The 21,188-nt window shown below is 44.7% G+C and overlaps 1 protein-coding gene across 1 annotated transcript in view; it reads right to left on the reverse strand.

The window, feature by feature from the left end:
* The window catches only part of GFRA1 (GDNF family receptor alpha 1), a 287,214-nt gene that overhangs the window by 50,200 nt on the left and 215,826 nt on the right, over nucleotides 1–21,188 (reverse strand). The window contains exons 5-7 of the mRNA XM_033942448.1: nucleotides 19,435–19,544; nucleotides 18,404–18,538; nucleotides 1,567–1,742 (exon numbers count right to left, since the gene is read on the reverse strand). Of these exons, the coding sequence (XP_033798339.1) occupies nucleotides 1,567–1,742; nucleotides 18,404–18,538; nucleotides 19,435–19,544 (421 nt within the window). The remainder of the gene's footprint in view (nucleotides 1–1,566; nucleotides 1,743–18,403; nucleotides 18,539–19,434; nucleotides 19,545–21,188) is intronic.

Below are 21,188 nucleotides of genomic sequence, written 5' to 3' on the forward strand. Positions count from 1 at the left end.
CCTGGCTTGAGGAGGCGATTGATGGCTGGTGACATATTAGCGCCCATGCGCACTCCTGCGGCCACAGACCTACTGATCTTGGAAGCACGCAAATAGGAGTGCGCATGCGCGGCTAGCCTTTTATTATATAGGATGACCTTTTTATCTAGAAGCCTAATTCAGTGGCGTAGTAAGGGGGGTGGTCCGCTCCGGGCGCCATGTTGGTGGGGGCACCAGCATCCCTCCTCCTCTCTGCCCTCTCCACCCCCTCCGCCTCTTCCACTCCTCCCCTTGCCACGCACGTGCCCACCTTCCCTTCCCCCGTAATTCTAGTTGTTCACCAGCGCGAGCAACACTTTAATGTGTTCCTCGCAACCACGTCAGCTCTCCCGCTGACGTCACTTCCAGGCGCCGCTCATAGGAGATGACGTCAGAGGGTGAGCCGCCGGGATCGCGAGGAGCACATTGAAGTTGTTACTCATGGCGGTGAACTAGAGATACGGGGAAAGGATGAGGGCGGTGCGTCTCCGCCCCAGGCACCACTGGCCTAATTTATTTCCAAGCGACCGGTTACCACAACATCAAAGTCTTTGCTGCCACTGGAGTTATTGTAGCCATTGGTGGCCGGATTCTGTAACTGGCTGGCATCTAGATAGTGCTAGCCATGTGTCAATCTCGCTTAAGCAGAATCGTGCCTAACAAAATACTTAGGCATCAGTAATGAAAGCCAGGGTCTTACTGGCCTACAATGTGGGTGCCTAAATTCTTTAGAGAATTGGGCCTAGCCGTGCTTATCTCTGTCTCCATCCCCACTTAAGCACCGCTAGGCACCATGCAATAGCGATCTACCTTTTATAGACTCGGGTAGAAATCTACTAGTGTCAGAGCTTTCACCACCATGGCCGGCGATAAAAAAAAGCCTAACGTGGCTTCGTAAAAGGGGGCCTTAGTTACTTTGATTCTTTAATTTAGACCTAAATGCCTCCAGAGTCTTTTTATTTCTCTTTATCCAGCAGAAAAACTTCTAATTGAGAGGAATCATAGAAAACAAATTTCTGTTCTTTATAGGTAAGCATAAAAGCTTGGAAAACAAAGGAAAAAAGCACCAAAAGAGAACACTCAAAATTTATACCCTAGAAATGACTTCCTCATTATCTCCCTCCCCCCCTTACTAAACTGTGGCAGAAGTTTCTACCACGGCCTGGAGCACTAAATGCTCTGATGCGCATTGAATTCCTAAGAGCATCGGAGCATTTAGCGCTCCGGGCCGCGGTAGAAGCCTCTACCGTGGCTTAGTAAAAAAGGGCCTAATTGTGTAGTCCTAGATTCATTGGGAAAACCAGAGGTCTTCTGGCCACATAAACTATCATCTTTTTTCAGGAAATATTTTTTCTATAGCCTGATTGTCACTTCTTCAGATTCCAGGGTAACTAGGAGAGTGCCTCTTAGATCAATAATATATTGAGACGTCTCAAGAGATTCCGTTAAATTCAAAGAGCCTCCCTTCTCTCGTTTGCATCTTCCGGCTACTTCCATTTGTCTATTCCTGAGGGTCAGTCAGAGCTTGAAGGGTTCTCCCCTCCTTACCTGTATGTTTGCGCAGGCTGGTAAAACGTGTGTGGGGATCTCGTTCTTTGAGCTTTCCGGATCCATGTTGCCTTGAAAGGGGTTCTTAACTGTAGTGGTGGCTGTCGTAGTCTGTACTGGAGGGTCTGGCTGGATCCACACATCGGTGCCGTTCCCAAAAGCCTGAATTGAGTTTCCTACACAAGGTCAAAAAATAAGAAGCACCTAAGTTTCCACAGATAATTAGAAACACAGTAAAATATATATATGTATATTTTTTTTGAAGAGCGATGAAAGAGATTCCGGAAACGTTTTGCTGGTCTGAAGCACTAGCAGTCAAAGTTTCTTCTTTACAGTTGAAATGTAGTTTCATCAAATCCTTATGGGCTACTAATGAGCAGACACAGAGACAAAAAAGATCTTTCTCACTGGACTTTGGGCAGCTTCCCATCTCACCCTCCCTGCGGCTCCTGTTCTCATTCTTGTTCCAGGTCAGTTCTCACTTAAAGTCTTTCACAGACATGTAGGTTTCAGATTAGAGTCCATGGTATTCTCACAGTTATGGATCAGCTAGAATTACCAACTTAGGAAATCAGTCATGGTTGAATGTAACAATTAATCCCAGGGCAGGATTAACCAATAGGCCTGGTAGGCATGTGCCTAGGGCCCGAAATGGTCAGGGGGGCCCGATGAAGGAGGGCATCAACATTGCTTTTTCCAAACGGCGATGGGCCCCTCCAGCATCGATCGGCAACGCGCCCCCCCCCCCCGATCGGCAACACAGGCCCCCCTGATCAGCAACGCGGCCCCCCCCCCCCCATCGATGGAAAGTAAGATAAGCAAGCAACGGGAAAGTAAGAAAGGCAACGGGAACTATAATTTTGCAAGCGGTGCTGCTTGCCCAAAGCTTCCCTCTGACGCAGTTTCCTGTTTCCGCCTGGGCACATGGTGGGGTGGGGCGGGGCAGGGGGCCCAGTGTACTTGTGTGCCTAGGGGCCCTCGACGACTTAATCTTGCCCTGATTAATCCCTTAGCTCAGAAGCCTGATCAATGGTTTTAAGTGCAACATAAAAAATATAGAGATTTTTTAGACCTGTGAAAGGAAAGAATCAGATTTAAGCCACCAAAATGGTGTTTTTAAGTAAAATAACCAATATCCAAGTTTCATTAAAAATTTGATAAAAACGCTTATATAATTTCTAAGCGATTTTCATTCAAATAACTGATACATAGAAAGAAGACATTTAGACAATACTTATGTTAATACTAACTTACAAGGAAAAAGGGAGAGAACTACAATTTTTACAAGCAAAGAAACATTCAAGGGCAGCACATTAAGGGAAGGAAGGGTTTTAGCCTTATAAGGCTAGTTTCTGGTATTTTGGAGAGTCTATCTGTTAATGGATAATATCAATTTAGGATCTCAACCATTTCAGAACCTAATTCTGAAAAGCATCACTAAATAGACAACTTTTAAGACTACTTTTAAATTTATCTAACTGGTTTTCTTCTCTCAAAAAAGACGGAAGACGATTCCAAATTTGTGGGGCTGTTATAGAGAAAATCTCCGCTCTTCTTGTGTTTATGATTTTCAAAGATGGAATTGTTCAAAGATATGGTGAGTTATTGAATGCTGAGGTCTTTCCCTCCTGAAACCTATATTCAAATCACTGTAACATTCATGCATTCGGTGGTTATTTTGCATAAGCAAAAGGGTGTTCTGAAAACCTTGTATTCCATTGTTTATTCTGGACATTGTGTTCTTGTATTGATGTACTAATTGCATTTGTCATTTTCTTTTTTGTGATTTTATTATGTATGTTATCTTGTAATCCGCAAAGAATTGGAGGAAATGTGGAATACAATTTTTTAAATAAATAAATTACCTGGACTTCACCCACTGCAGAGAGCTATTTATTTATTCAAATATCTATTCCATTTTCCCGGGGAACTCAGAATGGTTAAGAACAGTGTTCTTCAACCTTTTGACACTCTATGGACCGGCGCAAATAAAATAATTATTTTGTGGACCGGTGGTTAAAGAATGCTGGGCTAAGTCATGGGCCAGACCCCTCCCCCATAATAGTACTAATTGGAACACCATTTTTTCCATTCATTTTTCATATATAGACACACAATATAATCATATTAACAACACATAATGGTTAACCACAAAATTAAACTACACAAAGCACACTGTATGCTTCTCAATATTCATTCCTACCAGAACACAGATAACCCCATGCAAATACAGGACCAAAAACTAAAAGTACTAATATATACATACAAATCTTAAAATGCAAGACTCTGCATGTAGTACACCCCCCCGAGAAAAAGAAACAAATGCATTTCTTCCAGAACAGTGCAAAATATAGACAGTAGATGAAAATTCTCAAAAAAAACCCCATTCCCCCTACCTTTGTTGTCTCCCTCCCTCCATGCTGTGCCTTACCTTCTGGCCTGCTCCTGCCTGGCTGTTTTATGCCGCTCCCGGCATTATCTTTGGGTCGGCTCCCTCTTCCTCACTGACACAACACAAAGCTGCGGGCAGCGACTCTTTGCGCGTCCCGCCCCTCATCCGTAAACCTTCCCTCTGATGTTGCGACGTCAAGAGAGAAGGCTTCCGGTTCAGGCGCAGGAAGCGCATAGGAGCCATTATCTGTGGCTTTGGTGCACTGTGGCAGTGAGGAAAAGGGAACCAGCTCGAAGGTTATTCCGTATCGATCGCACCACGGACCGGCAGCTGAAGAACACTGTCTCGGGCCCGATGCGGTGCCAGCCCTGTGGACTGGCAGGAAATTTCTGCAGACCGGCACCAGTCCGCGGACTGGTGGTTGAAGAACACTGGTTTAGAAAATGAAGGGTATAAATGAAAGAATTAAGGCCGGTACTGGGCAGACTTGCACAGTCTGTGTGCCATATATGGTGATTTGGTGCAGGATGGGCTGGGGAGGGCATCAATGGAATTCCAGTAACTTGGAACATGAGGCCAGATTTTATGGAAGGTTTCCTGCAAACAACGGGATGGTTGGATAAGCTGGAGTGAGCGTGGATGGCAACTCCAGCAGCTGGAACCTAGGACAGTACCAAGTGGACTTTAGAGTCTATAGCTCAGAAATATCAAAGGAAAAAGACAAATTAATTTAATCATGAATTTATAATGTGTAGAACTAATGGGCAGACTGGAAGTTACTATATCTGAATGTGTCTTCCAGGCTACCTATACGCCGCTATTAAAATTATTCACAAAGCAAAAAAATTTGACCACGTCACACCTTTACTTAAGGAATCACATTGGCTCCCTATTGCACACCGCATTTTATATAAAATTTGCTTACTAACTTTTAAAACTCTAATATTTCAAACTCCCGCTTTTATTTTTAGAGTTTTAATTCCATACACTACTTCAAGAACACTGAGATCTCAGGACCAACATTTATTGGCCATTCCCTCATTAAGAGTCATCCGTACGAGACGCCTCACTATTTTCTCAGTGACTGCTCCCCAGTCTTGGAATGATCTCCCACTTTACTTAAGAAAAGAAAAGAACCTAGACAAATTCAAGACTCAACTTAAAAGTTTCCTTTTTATCGATGCTTTTAGCGAATAAATGATCCCTTTTTACTTTTTATTGCCTTATTTTTAAGTCCCTCTTCCCACCTAATGTTTTTACCTTGTATTTTGAATTTGATATAGATTGTAACCATTAAAGAACTCTCCTATTGTTCCCATATCGTATTTAGAAATTAATATTTTATTTTGGTTGTTGTTTGTTTTCGAAATATTGTTTGTTTATGTAATTTTCTATGTTTTCAAACATTTGTACTATTTTGTACATCGCCTAGAATGTAGATTAGGCGATTAATCAAACTATTTAATAAACTTGGATAAAACTTGGATACCTCCTGTACGTATAAGTTGGCACAGGATAAGTGCCAAGGGTTACATTTGTAATATCAATCTAGACTCTGCAGTCAAAGATAATTGGGGCAGTTTCAAGGTGTTTACTCAAATGGAGGAAGTATAGGGACTTGCTCGAGATCACATGATGAGTGGTCGAAATGAGGTCTTGAGTCAGGGCCTTAGAGGGGCTGTTTAATGCATGACACGATCTCTCTGAGGCCAACCTTAGCCTACATGTCTCAAAGACAAAAATCTTGTGGCTTTCTTCCACTGGTGTTGAAGGAGCCCCGTCGAATTTTGTGTGCACCAGGGTTACAATTCAAATTCAGCAGGAAATTAAAAGTCTGGGAGGTATTCTAGATACATCTCTAAAATTCCGTAGACATATCTCTTCAGTTGGTAAGACTGTATTTTTCAAAATCAGGATGGTTCTAAAATGACGAGATCATTTGCGAACTTTAGACTAGTTATCAGTGGTGTACCTAGCCTATATGACACCCTGGGCCCATCATTTTTGACACCCCCCATCTGTATGAAAAACATGATTTTTAGTAACAAGCCACACGCCACACAAGAATATACCTAGGAAAAGGCAGCATCTTACATACTGCAGTGAGCAGTATGTCAATAAACCCATTGTAAAACTAAAAAAGCCAGACCAGTACAGATCAATCCTAACAGAAAACCATGTCTTTTGAACACACAGAACACACCTTCGCCTAGTATGGAATATGTCATCACAAACTAACCCCTCCCCCTTTTACAAAACTGAAGTGTGGATTTTAGCCAGGGTGGTAACAGCTCTGATGCTCATAGAATTCTGAGCATCAGAGCTGCTACCACCATGGCTGGTGCTAAAAAACGCTCCACAGTTTTGTAAAAGGGGGATAAAATAGAAATACAAAATTGAACCAGCAAGAAGGTGGACTCTGCATTCAATGCAACACCACAGAAACAGCGACACATGTCTCCTAAAGCAATAAATAAATAGAATTTTTTTTCTACCTTTGTCTTCTCTGGTTTCTGCTTTCCTCATCTTCTTGTTACTCTCTTCCTTCCATCCACTGTCTGTCGTCTCTCTGCCCCTATATGGCATCTTCTCTCCTTCTATGCCCCTTACAGAAACTGTATGCCTCTCCCTTCCATCTCTCCTTTCATTCCCGTTGGTCTGGCATCTCTCTCCTCTCCTTCCCTCTCCCACACCTCTCCCCTGCAATCCCTTTCCCTTTTCCCCCTAATTTTCCTTTCCAATTTATTTTCTTACCATCCTGTCATCAATTTTCTTTTTTACTGTCTACCTACAGCTTGCCACCTCTTTCCCTCACCCTCTCCAGTATTTCACTAACTCAATCCTTTTTCCCCCACCATGTGCCCTCCTTTTATTTATCCCCTCCTTCCATCATGTGCCCTCTTTCTCTACCCCTTCCATCTAATACCTTCTCCTCTCTCCACTTCCATCCAGAGTTTACTCCCCTCTTTCTCTCCTCCCCATTTCCTTCCTGCATCTGGTCCCTTATCTCTCCCATCCGCATTTCCATCCAGCATAGGCTCCCTCTCTACCCTCCCCACTACCATCCAATGTCTGCCCTTTCTCTCTCCATCCAACCCTCCATCTACCCCTTGTCTCTCCCTTCCCCCCACTTCCATCAGCATCTGCCCCCTTTCTTTCACTCAAATCCAATTCCATCCAGTATCCTTCCCCCTTATGTCTCTCTCCGCTTTCTCTGCACACCAATTCCATTAGTACCACCCTTCCATACCACCCTTCCCCCTTTCTCTCCCTCCACCACTCTTCCATACCAGCAGTCCTGCTCTCTTCTCTTCCTTCATGCAGCAAGGTCCCACGATGACTGTAGCTGCCAGCTGCTGGTCCACCCCACTCTGACATACTTGCTCTGGAGCAGAGTCGGCAGCCGCGCTGAGGTACAGGAAAGTCCCATGATGACTACATCTGCCGGCTCTGCTCCAGAGCAAGTATGTCAGAGTGGGGTTGGAGTAGGTGGACCCGGCAGACACAGGGAGTTGTGGCAAGGTCCTGCGATGACTGCATCTGCTGGGTTCACCCCCTCCAATGTAACTTACTTCTTCCGGAGCAGAGCTGGCAGACGTAGTCATCGCGGGACCTTCCTGCACCTCAGCACAGCTGCCGACTCTGTTCCAGAGCACAAACATCGGAGGGGGTGCACCAGCAGCCACGCTGAGGTGCAGGTCCTGTTGCACAATAGGGTAGGATGACCCAGACCCAGCCAGCTGTGCACCCCCTGTAGGGCGTGCACCCGGGGCAGTCCGCTCCCTTCCCCTTGGTCGCCACTGCTGGTTATGCAAACCTATGTTTTGCCACACTTAGACTATTGCAGGGATGTCAAAGTCCCTCTTCGAGGGCCGCAAACCAGTCGGGTTTTCAGGATTTCCCCAATGAATATGCATGAGATCTATTTACATGCACTGCTTTCATTGTATGCTAATAGTTCTCACGCATATTCATTGGGGAAATCCTGAAAACCTGACTGGATTGCGGCCCTCGAGGAGGGACTTTGACACCCCTGGACTATTGTAATTCTCTTCTTTGTGGCTTGCCAAAGAACTTTTTAAGGGCTCTACAAGTGGCTCAGAATATTGCTGCCAGGATAATAGCCAGATTATCTCGCTATTCACGTCATACCTGTACTAGCTGAACTCCATTGGTTGTTAGTTATATGGCGAATACAATTCAAGATATTGACCTTGGTATTTAAATCTGTTTGTGACTTGTTGCCTAAGGTGATTGCCTTCTTATTGCAGACCTCTTGGTTGTTCCCCCACTTCGTTCAGTTACTAAAGTTGTAAATTGATCCCAAATGTTTCAGGTGGCTGGACCTTCATATGGAATTGAATTCCAGATTCCATTTGTCTAATTTCTGGGGGATAGCCGACACGACGCGGGCAGCAAGTTTGTGCTGTTGGTCTCGCCTGGAAAATTAAAAATGTATGGGGGAAGGGAAGGGGGGGTTGGGATGAAGTAGGGTGGAGACAGAGAAGAGGGCAGAGGAGGAGCACCACTTACCTTTGCTATGCCACTGATCGGATTTGAGGGGGATATAGGCCCCGATACATAGAGTTACAGATCAAACAGGATAGGACTAGGAAGTAGAATGCCTTGATATTGAAGAAAGAACACACTAGGCACATATGTTGTAAAGTGAAATTGTTGATTTTGCAACAGATCATTTCGGTTTACAGGCAATCATATGTTTGGGGAAATACAGTAAAACCTTGGATTGAAAGTAACTTGGTTTACAAGTGGTTTGCAAGACAAACAAAACATTTCATTAAATTTTAACTTGATATACAAGCAAGGTTTTGCAATACAAGTACATACAGTATACATACGTCACATCGTCACAACTTTCTTCTCTCTCTGACGCTGCGGGAGTGTAGTGACTGTTCTAAATGAGCGAGGTCTTGCAATACGAGTTCATACAGTATACACCCGTCACATCATCACAACTGAGCCGATGGTTCCTCTCTCTCTGACGCTGCGGGAGTGTAGTGACTGTTCTAAACGAGCGAGGTCTTGCAATACGAGTACATACAGTATACACACGTAACATCATCACAACTGAGTTGATGGTTCTTCTCTCTCTGACGCTGCGGGAGTGTAATGACTGTTCTAAACGAGCGAGGTCTTGCAATACGAGTACATACAGTATACACGCGTCACATCATCACAACTGAGCCGATGGTTCTTCTCTCTCTGATGCTGTGGGACTTTAGTGACTGTTCTAAACGAGCGAGGTCTTGCAAAACAAGTACTTATAGTATTTTGTATTAAAGTTTTGGGGTTGTGGAACGAATCGTCTGAAGTTCCATTATTTCCTATGGGGAAATTCGCTTTGATATACAAGTGCTTTGGATTACAAGCATGCTTCTGGAACAAATTATGCTCGCCAACCAAGGTTTGACTGTACTTGGTTTAGGTTAGGTCTATTGATACTTTAATGCCAGGCAAATCAAAACTGTGCAGAATCACTAACAAGAGAAGAGCTCCATCAAACTGAAAGGACAAGAAGGCTAAAAAGGCAACATACAATACAGTACAATTAAGTTAGGAGGGGAGGATCTGCTTTGTTGTTGATTCCTGTGCTTAAGCCCCTTTTATAAAATCACTGCTGGTCTGAAATGCTACAGCTCAAATTTCAGGTTGGAAAATTTGCACAGCTTCGGAAAGTGTCACGGGGATTAAAGATTGTGCTTTGAGCCGAAGTAAATCAGTTCTGCTGGTTTTCAGGGCCTCCCCCCCTGCCTAGAGCCGAGAGAGAAGCTGGTTTTAATCAGGTCTTGGGGGATTCGCTAGGGATTTAGAGATTTTGGCTACTTCTGGGTTTGAAAGTGTTTCTGCCCATTCAACAGTGGGTTCCAGAGTGAAGATCACTTCCATGTATCCGGAGTTTTTTACTTAATATTTCTGCAGATGCATCTTTCCCAATGACATGTGCCCAGATATAACATCTGTAATTTCAGAAAACAAATGGCTCTTTTACAGGAAATGTAAAGTTCACAGGATGGAATCAGTGCATAGGTTTTGGTCAAGAACTGGCACAAGAGATGGGCAAAGGTCTTGGTTTCCCTGCCCCTCCCAATCTACTTACCGTCATCCTTTCCTGGCTACCTAAATTGCTTTGAATATCGACCCCAACGTTACTAAAAAGTCCAGTGATCAGATTATGATGCGATCAGCACATAATAATGAGTGATCGAACATAGGCACTGCCCTAAACTTTCTCTGCTCCATTCCTCTCCTTGGGAGTCTTATTCTAGGAAGGACATATTCACCTTCCAGACCTTCATTTTCTGGTTTGTCTGTGTTTTTCTAATCTCTCCTGCATCCATCAAACAATTCTGCTGATGAACAGCACAGTAGCACCCTAAAAGTTCAGTTGGATGATTAGCGAGAGGGTTTCTGAAACTAGACATATTTGTATTTATTCTTGAGAAGAAACAAAATGTCCAAAAGACAAAGCGGTGACTCGCGTGATACCATTTGACTGAGCTTCTCGCTGAGATGTTTTTAAATGAGTAGTGGTTAGTGCTGCTGGAATCAAACCAGAAGTAATTTCAGACGGGGCAGAGACTCCATTTGTCTATGCATGGGGCCCATGGCGGCACTTTGGGCAGCTGATCACACTCAGAGAGAAATAACCTGTGAAAATTGAATGAGACTGATTTCATTTCAGCCTCTGATCATAAGTCCATTAATTCGGGGCCAAGGAGTAGAAGGTTGTTTTTCTTCTTCATTGAAAAGCTATTAACCAGCGACACCTTTAATTTCCTTCCAAAGAAAAGGTCTGCTGGCCCTTGCTGCAGTACTTTTTTCTCTCTCTCTCAGTGTCTGCTTTATCTTCATTAAAATAAAAAAGAACTTGTGTCTGCTAGGAAAAAATAACAGAGAAACAGCACACACACTCACCTACCCACCCACAAAAATATGCCCTGTCCCTCACACAGTAACACATCTATCCACCACACACAGCCAACCCCCACATCCCCATGTATACACCAGTCCACCCAGCCACAGCCAACCACACACACACACTCACACTCACACACATAACCCCCTATACCTACCTAGGGCCGGATTAACAGTTAGGCCCAGTAGGCACGTGCCTAGGGCCCGAACTTGTCAGGGGGGCCCGGTGAAAAAACAAGCAGCAGACTCCCAATTTTTTTGTTTTCAAACGGAGACGGGCCCCCGAGAAAATCGGCAACGTGCCCCCCCATGGCATCAGCGGCAACCATTCTGTTGCAAGCAGTGCTCAGCCATAAGCTTCTCCTCTGACGCAGCTTCCTGTTTGCGCCTGGGCGGTTCGCGTCAGAGGGCAGCTTTGGCTGAGCAGCACCACCACTTGAGACAGAACGGTTGCCGCCAAATCAGCAATCCCAGCAAGGCTGCCTTGCGCTCTCCCAGCTGCATGCACACAGATCGGCGGCTCAAACCATACAGCTGGAGGCAGCGCGCGTGTGGCAGTAGCAGCTGCTGCTGCTGCTGTGTGACCTAGCAGTAGCACGGGTGCAGCTCCCGGTCACCTGCGCTCCTCGCTTGTTTTATGCTTAGCATCTTCCATCCTGGAGAGCCCTTAAACCAATGACACCACCAGCAGGGTTTTCGTGGCAACAGAGGGGTTGAGAGACCAGATCACCCAGGTGGGAAAGGAAGAAACTAGATTGCTTGTGGGGTGGGGTTTTTATGCCCACCCACTTGGATTTCTGGCTATCCAAAATTGCGTGTCGGGGAGAGGATGGAAAAGAGATGGGGAAGATGCTAGGTGGGGGTAAAGAGGGAGAGAGAGAGAAATGAGGAAAAGGGGGAAATTTGGCATATGGCTAGGTGGACAGGGAGAGAGGAAATGCACATGGATGGAAGGGAGAAAGTCTGCATATAGAGGGGGAGGAGAGAAAGGGAGCAAGGAAGAGGGGAGATGTATTGCACATGAAAAAAAGGAGATACCAGCCCATGGAGGAAGAGACAGAGATAGAAGAGAAGAGAAGGTGAGGAGAGATTTGCTAGGGCATGGGGAGGGAGGGAAGGAAAGGAGATAGAGATGCTTGATCAGAAAAATGGAGAGGGGGTGAAGCTGAGATGAATCATACACAAAGGAAAGAAGGGGCACAGGATAGACAGTTTATTGAAGGGAAATAGAAAAAGGAAAGATGCCATATGGAAGAGAAAGAGGGTGGACACTGAATGGAGAGGGCAGACAATGGATGGAAGTAAGAGAATGATGGACTTGTGTGCCTAGGGGCCCTCGAAGAACCAATCAACACCCTAAATGCTGTACATTAAACACGCAAGAGACGGTCCCTGCTCAAAAGAGCTTACAGTCTAATTACGATAAACACTGAACAAAAAGGGTGAATCTATATATATATATATACACCCATCCACTCTCACCCACAGCCACATGCATCAATTCCACCCATCACACATACCAACCCCCACAAATATGCATCAATCTACCAACCCATATGCAAACATATGCTAACTCCTTACCCATCCCCTATACACATACTTACAGACTTAACCACACCCCTACACACATGCATACCCACCCAATCAGCCAGTCACACCCACACACATTATCCCTCATACAATCACAGAATCCAATCCCCACACCCATCCACACCTATTTCTCCCCCTAAACACACACATTCCAATCCCCCTACCCTTTACACAAACCTACCCAGCCAACCACTCCCAGCACCTACCCCTACAAATCACCCCACTCACCTACACACATCCCCCCACTCAACCACAAATATATGCAGACACTCACACCCATTCCACCCACACACACTAATCCCTATACATTCCCATACGCTCACCCAGCCCACTAGACCTCCCACTCACCTCCACATACCCACCTACATCCCCCGCTCACTCAACCGTACCCTTCCACACATACACAACCACACTCATTCACACCCACCCAAATGACCTCCACTCACTCATGCACACCATCCACACACTTTCACATACCAACCCTCACGCTCGCCAGATATCCTACCCAACCACTTCCCCATATGTATTCACAGACCCCTCAACCACTCACATCCACATACCCCCTCACTCACCCACATCTATCAACCCCATATCCACACCCACACCACCATAACACCAGCTATAGTCCCCCACATAATATAAACCTGCTCACACACACACACACTCAACCATATGCATGTCCACACATAAACATCTCCATGCACACCAACCCCATCCCCATCCAATCGCACCTACACACCCATTCACATTTCCACACCCATCCAACTAAACTCATACCCATACGGCCTCTTCTCCCTCGAACAGAGATTGAGAGGGGACATGATCTCAGTTAGGGCACTGGTCTTTGACCTAAGGGCCACCGCGGGAGACTGCTGGGCAAGATGGACCACTGGTCTGACCCAGCAGCGGTAATTCTTATGTTCTTATGTACTCAGCCCTCAAATTCTCATATCCTCCCCCCACTTCCCACACAGACACACACAATGCCTCTGGCTCTTGCTCTTTAGGGAGGAGAATCTCTCCTCCCTTCTTTCCCATGTCTTTCCCTTATCCTTTATCTATTTTAGCAGCCACTCAGGACTTTTTCCTTTCCAGAGGCCTAGGTAGGCTAGGAAGGACCCTACAGAATAATCTTAACTTTGTCATTAGCAGAAGCATTTTAAATCGGGTGGACAGCTCTGCAATGTTTGATCTATTTTTATAGTTATCATTTTTGTTTGATTTATTGTTTGTGTTTTGCTTTTTGTTGTACCGTATATTCTCATGTATAAGTCAAGTCTGGGTCTTACATTGCTCCCTCTCCCTCCCTCCCAGGTCTAACATTACTTGCTCTCTCCCTTCCTTTTAGTATCTCTCCTGCCTTTTCCAAACCCATCCCCCTTCCCATAGCTCACAGTTTCACAGATTTTAACAACAGTCAAAATAGACTATTTCCTCCTGCTTTAAGTTAAATCATGAGATTTCAGTATATAAGGATGATATATTTATCCCTCACTGATAAGTCAGTTCGCTTTTATTCAACACTCTAAACTTTGGCAAGTTCTCTAAAGCAAATGTCCTAGAAAAATATTTTCACAAATCACTCACCCTTCCTGTCCAGAAATCAGTATTTCTCAACCCCCATATACACTCTTTAAAGCTACTTCTTGAACCATCAGCCAATCAAATGGCTTTTAGTTGTTTCCAGGTTTCCTGCTAATTGTCAGGCACACTTCCTTGTAGGCATGCCCTCCTCTCAGGGTATATCTGCTCAGCACAAACTTTCAACCAACCAGCTAGAGAATTTATAGATTTGAACAATGTTCAGATTCACCCTAAATTAAAAATACAGTACTTCCCATGCCAGGGACATTTATAACACTGACTCTATCCTCAGCTTCACCACAGCTAGAATCTGACCAGCATGGCGCTAATGAGAATGAAAGCTCAAATTAATCACAGCCATATTGATTATAAATTAAATAAAATTTAATATAATTATTATGAAGTGTTCAGACCACTACCCTTAGATTCAGTGATCTCACCGAACTGGGGTATATTAGGGATTTGAAATTCTGTGACCGAGTGAAGTGATTGAGCCTTGATTTAGAATGTCCTGGTGGCCCTGACGCAGCGGATGCTTTAAAATTCCCGCGAAACGCTGGCCGCGTCGGCAAACAAACACTAGTGACTGAATGAATCTTTAAAGACAAGTCAGCAACAAGATTAGTCTTTTTCTGGTCTATGTTTTTCAAATCTTGGCTTGCACTTATACACAGTAGCCCTGAAAAAGTTTTTGAAGTTCAGGGTGGAGTTTTAGCTTTATTAAAATGCTGTAGAAAACTATTAAAAAAAATATATATACATTGGCCAATGATTGGAGCAGGATTACTCTCAGTCTGTGATTTTCACTGCTGTGCGTAGGCTCCGATTCTGAGGCCATAGCCCTTCAAGTTTGTCGGGCTAACAATACTGTTATGTATTGTTTGCTATTAGCGGTATTTTTTGATTGATTTTCAGTATATTAGGGACCATCATATCACTTCAATGTCCCTGTGCCATCCTGCTCCATTTTATAATACTACACACATTATTATATAAGTAAATCAAATTCACTTATCTTTAAGATGACTTCGATGGACTTGGCGGCAGAATCTTTAACCTCCAGCAGCGATGAGAATAAAGTGCATTAAACTTAAAGTGCTGTGTGCTACTTGTGCTTGCCTTAACGGACGTGATTACTAAAATTGCTGATACTAAGCCCGGCCCCCCTGACTCAAGTTTCGGGTCCTTCGTCAGGAGGGGTCCCTGTGAGGCTTTCTACAACTGGGTTAACACCGAAAATAGAGCACGCTAATGAGAATGACCCACAAATAAAACAACCCTGGGATTTTGAAGTCAAATTTTCTTGACTTATATTTGCTGAGGGGGGGGGGGGGGGGGGTTGGTGCCTTTTTAGGATTTCTGTACTTGGATTGGCTGACAATAAGGGCCTGATTCTGCAAATGGTAGGGTAATTGACCGTGCCATTAAAATTCAATTAAAAACTTGTTAAAGAAAAAAGTAGGCATCATAATCGTTTCTCAATGAAGCCGCCTAACAGCACCTAAGCTCAAAAGTAGGTGTCATTGGGGCAGAAACGACCTTAGGTGAAATTAGAAGCAATTCTCAAAAGAACGTAGGCAGTAAAACCCTGGCCTAAGGTTTTTGGTAAGTGCGGTTAGCCGCGATTCTTTACACAGCCCCTAAGAATGATTGACAATTATAGAATCTGTCCCTAAATGTAGCTACCGGAAAGAAGATGAAGATGCCTGAATCTATTACCTCTGCTTCCAAGGCAAAATGACAGAGTGAAACCACATAGATTTTATACTAGCTGATCACTTGGCGTTGCCCGGATATTCCAATCTCAGCAGCAAGAATGGCCCTCTCTATGGGGCTGAACTTGGACTTAGACGGCATTGAGAGTGTCTCAGTGAGCCCCAAAACTATGGATTAGACACTTATCTTTCATGTCCTATAGTTGGGCCTTATGCTGCTGAACTGTCTCTGAAGCTCAATGTAGCTGTTGGAAATTTGCCTTATGTTTCCTTGGAGGCATTGGTACAATAACAACAGCACAGCACGAGATCATTCCCTAAGCTTCACACAATTGGTCAAAGCAATATCTGTCTTTTTCAATGATTCTTTACATGTCACCCCCCTTCCCACCCCACAGTATTTTTTCCAGAGAGTAATTGATATGTGTACCAAGTTTGATTGAAATCTATCCATGCGTTTCAGAGTTATGCTGGTACATACATACATCCGATTTTATATATATAGATGCAGGATAGAAATTTGCAAAATAAATTTTTAAAAAACACTTGAATGAGCACTCCTGTTGTATCCAGATGCTCTAAGACAGTGGTTCCCAACCCTGTCCTGGAGGACCACCAGGCCAATCGGGTTTTCAGGCTAGCCCTAATGAATAGGCATGGAGCAGATTTGCATGCCTGTCACTTCCATTATATGCAAATCTCTCTCATGCATATTCATTAGGGCTAGTCTGAAAACCCAATTGGCCTGGTGGTCCTCCAGGACAGGGTTGGGAACCACTGCTCTAAGAGATACATTGGTCAGTTGGAAGACGTAGTGATCCTTATTGACATTCTACTTGTCTGCAGGGACGGATTCCAGCTGAAGCTGTCCCTTGACCAGGGGTCCTCAGCCCAGTGCTAGCCAGTCAGGTTATCAGCATATTCACAATTAATATACATAAGACAGATTTATTTGTATTGCTTCCATTGTATGCAAATCTATTTATTGTGGATATATTAGTAAAACCTGACTAGCCTGGGGTATCTCAAGGACTGGGTTGAAAATCCCAAGCCTAGACACCATCCTGTGCTGCCGCCAAGGCTTTCCCTCCTGCCCCATTCATCTTCTCTATTTATTCAATGTTTTATACCATTCTCCCAGGGGAGCTTAGAATGGTTTACATTAATTTTATTCAGGCACTCAAGCATTTTTTCCTATCTGTCTTGGTGGCTCACAACCTGTCTAATGTACCTGGGGCAATGGTGGGAATTGGAGGAAAAGTTCATAGTCTGTTATTGCCCTGGATCGGTAGCATGGAATGTTGCTACTCCTTGGGTTTTGGCCAGGTACTAGTGACCTGGATTGGCCACCGTGAGAATGGGCTACTGGGCTTGATGGACCATTGGTCTGACCCAGTAAGACTATTCTTATGTTCTTAATTAAGTGACTTGCCCAGGGTGACAAGGAGCAGTGTGGCTTTGAACCCACATCCTCAGGGTGCTGAGACTGTAGCTTTAACCACTGCGCCACACTCTTCCCCTATCTTCAAGTCCTTTCCTCCTATTAAACCTCTTTAGATCTTCACTGGTGTTGCCTCCACTCTAGCTGTGTTGTTCTCAAGGCGCAGTGAGCATGGGGGACCTAGATCTTACCCTCTCTTTAAAGGGGCAGGGCCTGTGAGTGCATGCTAAGTCTATGTTCTCACTTCATGCTGAGGATAATGTCAGTGATGTGGAAGGGAGACACTTTGAAGATTTGGGTTAGATTTGACACAACTGAAAGCAGGGGAGAGGAGGGGATAAAGAAAGAAAGAGAGAGAGAGAGATAATGGATGGGGATGGAGAAGGTGGGGGAGAGAAAGATAATGAACCTGAGGGTAGGAAGGGGAGAAATGAAGGAAGGAAGAAAGAGGTGTTGCACTCTGGAGGGGAGAGCAAATAGGAGGGAGGGAAGTGATAGAGAGAGAAAAATATAGATCTGGGGTAGAGAGAAGGGAGGGACAATGGGATGAGGGAAGAAGGGAAGAGTTGAACCCAGGGGCAGGAGAGAGGGAGATATTGGGTCCTTTAATCAGTGACATAGCCATGGAGGGGTGCAAGGCTTGGAGGCCTGAGCTCCATCTACTTTACGTTCAAGCCCCTTCAGCGGCTGGCAAAGGTGCTAAAACCCTGCCAGCTGAAGGGATCTGCTGTCTGAGCCACCCCCCCCCCCCTCATGCTGCTTTTTGAACAAGGAAGTTGGTGGTGTACATCCAGCTGCTGATGTTGGCATTCCTTGAACACGCTCTGATTATGCGTTAACTGAGCATTTTTAAGGACTGCCAGTGCTGGTGGTTGGAGGCATGATACTGACTTCCTCGCTCCTGGGGCAGCACGAGGAGGAAGAGGGCGGCTCGGGCAGTTGGTTTCTTCGGCTGGCGGGGCTTTGATATCCCCGCCAGCAAATATACGATACCTAATGTGGAAGGGAGGGGGAGGGGGAGGGGGAGGAAGAGGAAGGAAAGGAAAGGTATAGTTTTCCTTGTTCCCCCCCCCCAAAAAAAATAAAATGGACTGCTGGCTATGCCTCTGTTTTTAATGATGCGATTAGTCACTCAATTAAATAAAATTTTTAATTGCACAATCAATCACTAATACTTACTAAGACAGATGTTTTCTTTGAAGAAGTTCAGAAATTTCTGGCATTCTTCAATGTCGTTCCCGCTGTTGGTGCACTCACACCACGGTGCAACGCGCAGGCTATGGGACTCTATATAGTTGGGTGTCATAACTGTGCCTGTGGGTAAAGATGAGATCTGTGCAATGAATATTTCATTTCAGACGTTAGCATCGGTGAAATTACAGTTCAGCAGAGGACACAAGCGTTTTGTTGCAGGTGTTTTCTATAAAGAGAATGGCAGGTTTCTGCCAATCTCTTTTGAAATAGCTCCTCAACATAAAATACAGAAAATGAGGACAAGGCCGGGCTTTTTTTTAATCCCTTTTATCTTGTATATCACACGGTGCAAAGATTAACATCCGTCCCCTGATATTTTAGCCGTTCCACCTCACCAGGACCAGCCACTGTAGGTCATCATTCACCCGAGAACTGCCCTCTACCTCTGTATCCCGAGGGTTTTTTTTTTCCTTCCGCTCTATATTCTCCATTAGAGAATGACATGAGGACAAATTTGTCCCCATCCCCACAGGAACTCAATTTCACCGTCCTGTCCCCATGAGTTTTGGTGCTGTCCCTGCCCCCATTCCTGTAAGCTCTGCCTTAACCGCACAAGCCTCGAACAAGTATGATTTTAAAGTGTTTGAGGCTTGTGTAGATGAGGACAGAGCTTGCAGGAAGGGGGCAGGGACGGAAGATGAGTTCCTGCGGAGACGGGGAAAAAAATTGTGTCCTGATGTCATTCTCTATCCTCCATATCAAATCAGATAAAAGTGAGGACCTGGATTTTCATCAGAGGGATCAAAATATAAGGGTTGGCCATATTCAACATCAAATTTACAAAAAAAAAGCTTTGATGACCTACATCTCAAATCTGCACAACCAGAAGCAGCCCTTCTGGCTCCTTCTACCCTCTTCTTGGAAAGATCAGTGCCATCAGCTTTCAAGTAGCCTATGCATTTCCTGTCGTTCTTTACAAGAGACGCAATGGGAAAAGAAAAATGATGGGGTCTTACCAATAAGCCCGGAGTAAGCTAGCAGGCAATCTGCATAGTTTTCCTTCAGACAGCCGCTGATCGAGCGTGGTTCGGACTGGCAGTTTGTGAGAAAATCTGCAAGGCGAGATCTGCAGAATAGGGAAAGGGAATGGGGAGAAGAGAAAGAACAGAACTTTAAAACCCTTGGAAGCAAGACAACCTTTATATCCATAGTCTGTGCAAGAAGTCTCATTTACAGTAGCTCTTGTGTGCAGTGTTCTTTGCAATTTGACCTTTAGAATGCCTTCCTTAGGTGTACATTGGTGGAAGTTTATGCCCCAGAAGAAAAATGCAGTTATATAGTGTAAAAAATGGACAATAATTCTATTGCTGGTTAAAAATAAATAAATCAGACTTGTGAAGGAAGCTAATCTATAAAAATCCAGACATATTCCCAAGACACCCTCATCTCCATCAGACCTTGCTCACATCCATTCCCTACCTGTCTGCACGGAAGTGTCATTTCTTTCCCATTCTTTCTATAAACATTGAAACATGACGGCAGATAAAGGCCAAATGGCCCACCTAATCTGCCCATCCGCAGTAACCATTCTCTCTTTCTCTCTCTGAGAGATCCCACATGCCTATCCCAGGCCCTCTTGAATTCAGACACAGCCTCTGTGAGAATGTGCAGGGAGAGAAGACAACAAAATCCTTTAGACACATCCTCAAGACAGATTTTGCCATTCAATACCTAATCTGTACCTTAAAATCTTCAAGTTGAAAAGTCATCACGGGGTACATAAGAACTGCTGCTGCTGGGTCAGACCAGTGGTCCATCTTGCCCAGCAGTCCACTCACACGGTGGACCTTAGGTCAAAGACCAGTGCTCTAAATGAGTCCAGCCTCACCTTCCTATGTTCCAGTTTAGCAGGAACTTGTCGACCAATGGCTGAGAACGCTGTCTGGTGGCATCACGAAGGGGGCGGGATAGAGCCAGATCGGGAGGGTGTTCTTTAAAGGACGCTTTCGCCTCTCCCGCCGACTTCTTAGCCTTTTTCTTGGTCACGGAGGTGGACCGGCAGCTGTGCTGAAGTGCAGGTCCCAGGAGGTTCTGGACCCAGTCAGCTGTGCACCACCCTAGGGCGTGCACCCGGGGTGGTCCTCCCCCCCCTGCCCTTGGTGCGCCACTATACAGATACACTCACTCAGCTGCCCCTCACTATCTCTCTTCACTTATCTCCCCCCTGCAAGCTCCGTTCAGCTGATAAGTCCCTCCTGTCTGTGCCTTTCTCTTCCTTCACCAACTCCAGACTCTATTCCTTCTATCTTGCTGTGCCGTATGTTTGGAACAAACTGCTCTGCAGGGGTCAAGGCCCATTTAAACGCCCACCTCTTTGAGACTGCCTTCAACTACTAACTACTGTCACCCTGGGTTTCAAGTTTTCAAGTTTTTATTAAAATTTGATTTTGTCACTTATCAAGTTTCTAAGCGAGTTTACAATTAAAATGTAGAGGTGAAAGAAAAAAACGCCAATAACAATTCAAATAATAACAAAAGGAAGTTAAAACAACATTAATTAAATGGCATACTTAAAATTGCACAAACTTGACTGGACTGACAAGAGACGATAGGTAGATGGGGAGGAAATACAATGGAAAAGAATAGAAAACATTAAAGGGAAGGACAAAAGGATGGTAAATACTGCCTCTTGTTTCTTTGGAGAGATTGATGTGAGAAGGAATGAAAAGGGATTAGATATTAAAGGCATCTTAACCCTTTATGTCTTGTT

The sequence above is a fragment of the Geotrypetes seraphini genome, chromosome 4 (assembly GCF_902459505.1).
Source record: "Geotrypetes seraphini chromosome 4, aGeoSer1.1, whole genome shotgun sequence".
Lineage (NCBI taxonomy): Eukaryota > Metazoa > Chordata > Amphibia > Gymnophiona > Dermophiidae > Geotrypetes > Geotrypetes seraphini.